This window comes from Parus major, unplaced genomic scaffold, assembly GCF_001522545.3.
Source record: "Parus major isolate Abel unplaced genomic scaffold, Parus_major1.1 Scaffold273, whole genome shotgun sequence".
Taxonomy (NCBI): Eukaryota; Metazoa; Chordata; class Aves; order Passeriformes; family Paridae; genus Parus; species Parus major.
Window position 1 is genome coordinate 355,674 of NW_015379267.1, and position 1,265 is coordinate 356,938.

At 67.9% G+C, this 1,265-nt stretch overlaps 1 protein-coding gene across 1 annotated transcript in view; it reads left to right on the top strand.

Annotated features, from left to right (window-relative positions):
* Window positions 1–1,265, top strand: part of ITGA3 (integrin subunit alpha 3) — a 10,868-nt gene that overhangs the window by 1,775 nt on the left and 7,828 nt on the right. Inside the window, exons 3-5 of the mRNA XM_015615800.3 lie at window positions 21–270; window positions 397–480; window positions 958–1,165. Of these exons, the coding sequence (XP_015471286.1) occupies window positions 21–270; window positions 397–480; window positions 958–1,165 (542 nt within the window). The remainder of the gene's footprint in view (window positions 1–20; window positions 271–396; window positions 481–957; window positions 1,166–1,265) is intronic.

A 1,265-nucleotide genomic window follows, 5' to 3' on the forward strand; every position in this document is an offset into this window, starting at 1 on the left:
GTCCCTGTCCGTGTCCCCAGGCCTGTGCCCATCGCTACACGCGGGTGCTGTGGTCGGGTGCCGAGGCCCAGCGGCGCATGGTGGGCCGGTGCTACGTGCGGGGCAATGACCTGCGCCTGGACCTGGGTGACGAGTGGCAGACGTACCACAACGAGATGTGCAACGCCAACACCGACACCGACGAGACCGGCATGTGCCAGATGGGCACCAGCGCCGGCTTCAGCGCCAACATCATCTACTTTGGGGCACCGGGAGCCTACAACTGGCAGGGTGAGGGTCCCGGGGGGCCCCGCCAGCCCGGGGTCACCCCACCGGGCACCCCTTTTCCCGGGGGTCCTCCTTGCCCCCCGCGGGACCCCCACCCCGCTGTGGGGCTGACCCCCTGCCCCACTGCAGGCACCGATTACATGCTCCAGAGGGAGATGTGGGACCTGCACGACTTCTCCTACCCCAACAAGAGGAACGGCAACACCTACATAGGTGGGGGGTGGCGGGGCGGGGGGGTTTGGGGTGAGCGGGTTTGGAGGGGATGGATTTAGGGGGAATGTTGTGGGGGGTGTTAAAGGGGTGCTCAGGGAGGCTGGAAGACCCCCCGAGGGTGGTGAGAGTGGGGGGGCAGTGGTGACATTGGGGGTGACATTGGGGGTGGCATTGGGGGTGACATTGGGGTGTTCAGGAACACGGAGGGAGATTGGGGTGGTGGTTTGGGGTGTGGAGGAGCTTCGGGCGTTGTGGGTTTGGGGTGTGGATGTTAAAGGCGCGGGAGACACTTGGGAACACTTGGGAACACTTAGGGACACTTAGGGACACTTGGGAACACTTAGGGACACTTAGGGACGCTTAGGGACACTTAGGGACACTTAGGGATGCTGTGAGCGGTTCCCAGCGCTCCCCCCGAGATACCCCGGGGTCTGGAGGGGCTCGGGGGGATCTGAGGGGATGTCGGGGGTCCCGCAGGGTACACGGCCGAGGTGGGCAGCGCGGTGCTGCAGCAGGACGCGGTGACGCTGGTGACGGGCGCGCCCCGGTACCGGCACACGGGGGCCGTGCTGCTGCTGAGCCGCGGGGCCCGGCAGGCGCTCAACCGGAGCCTGCTGCTCCCCGGGCCCCAGGTCGGCTCCTACTTCGGCAGCGCCCTCGCCCTGGCCGACCTCAACAACGACGGGTGAGGGGCCGCGACCCCCCCCCGGCTGCGACCCCCAGCTCGAATGGGGCTTCTGTGGGGCGGGGGGCGCACCTGGGGCGTCCTCACCTGGGCTGGGATC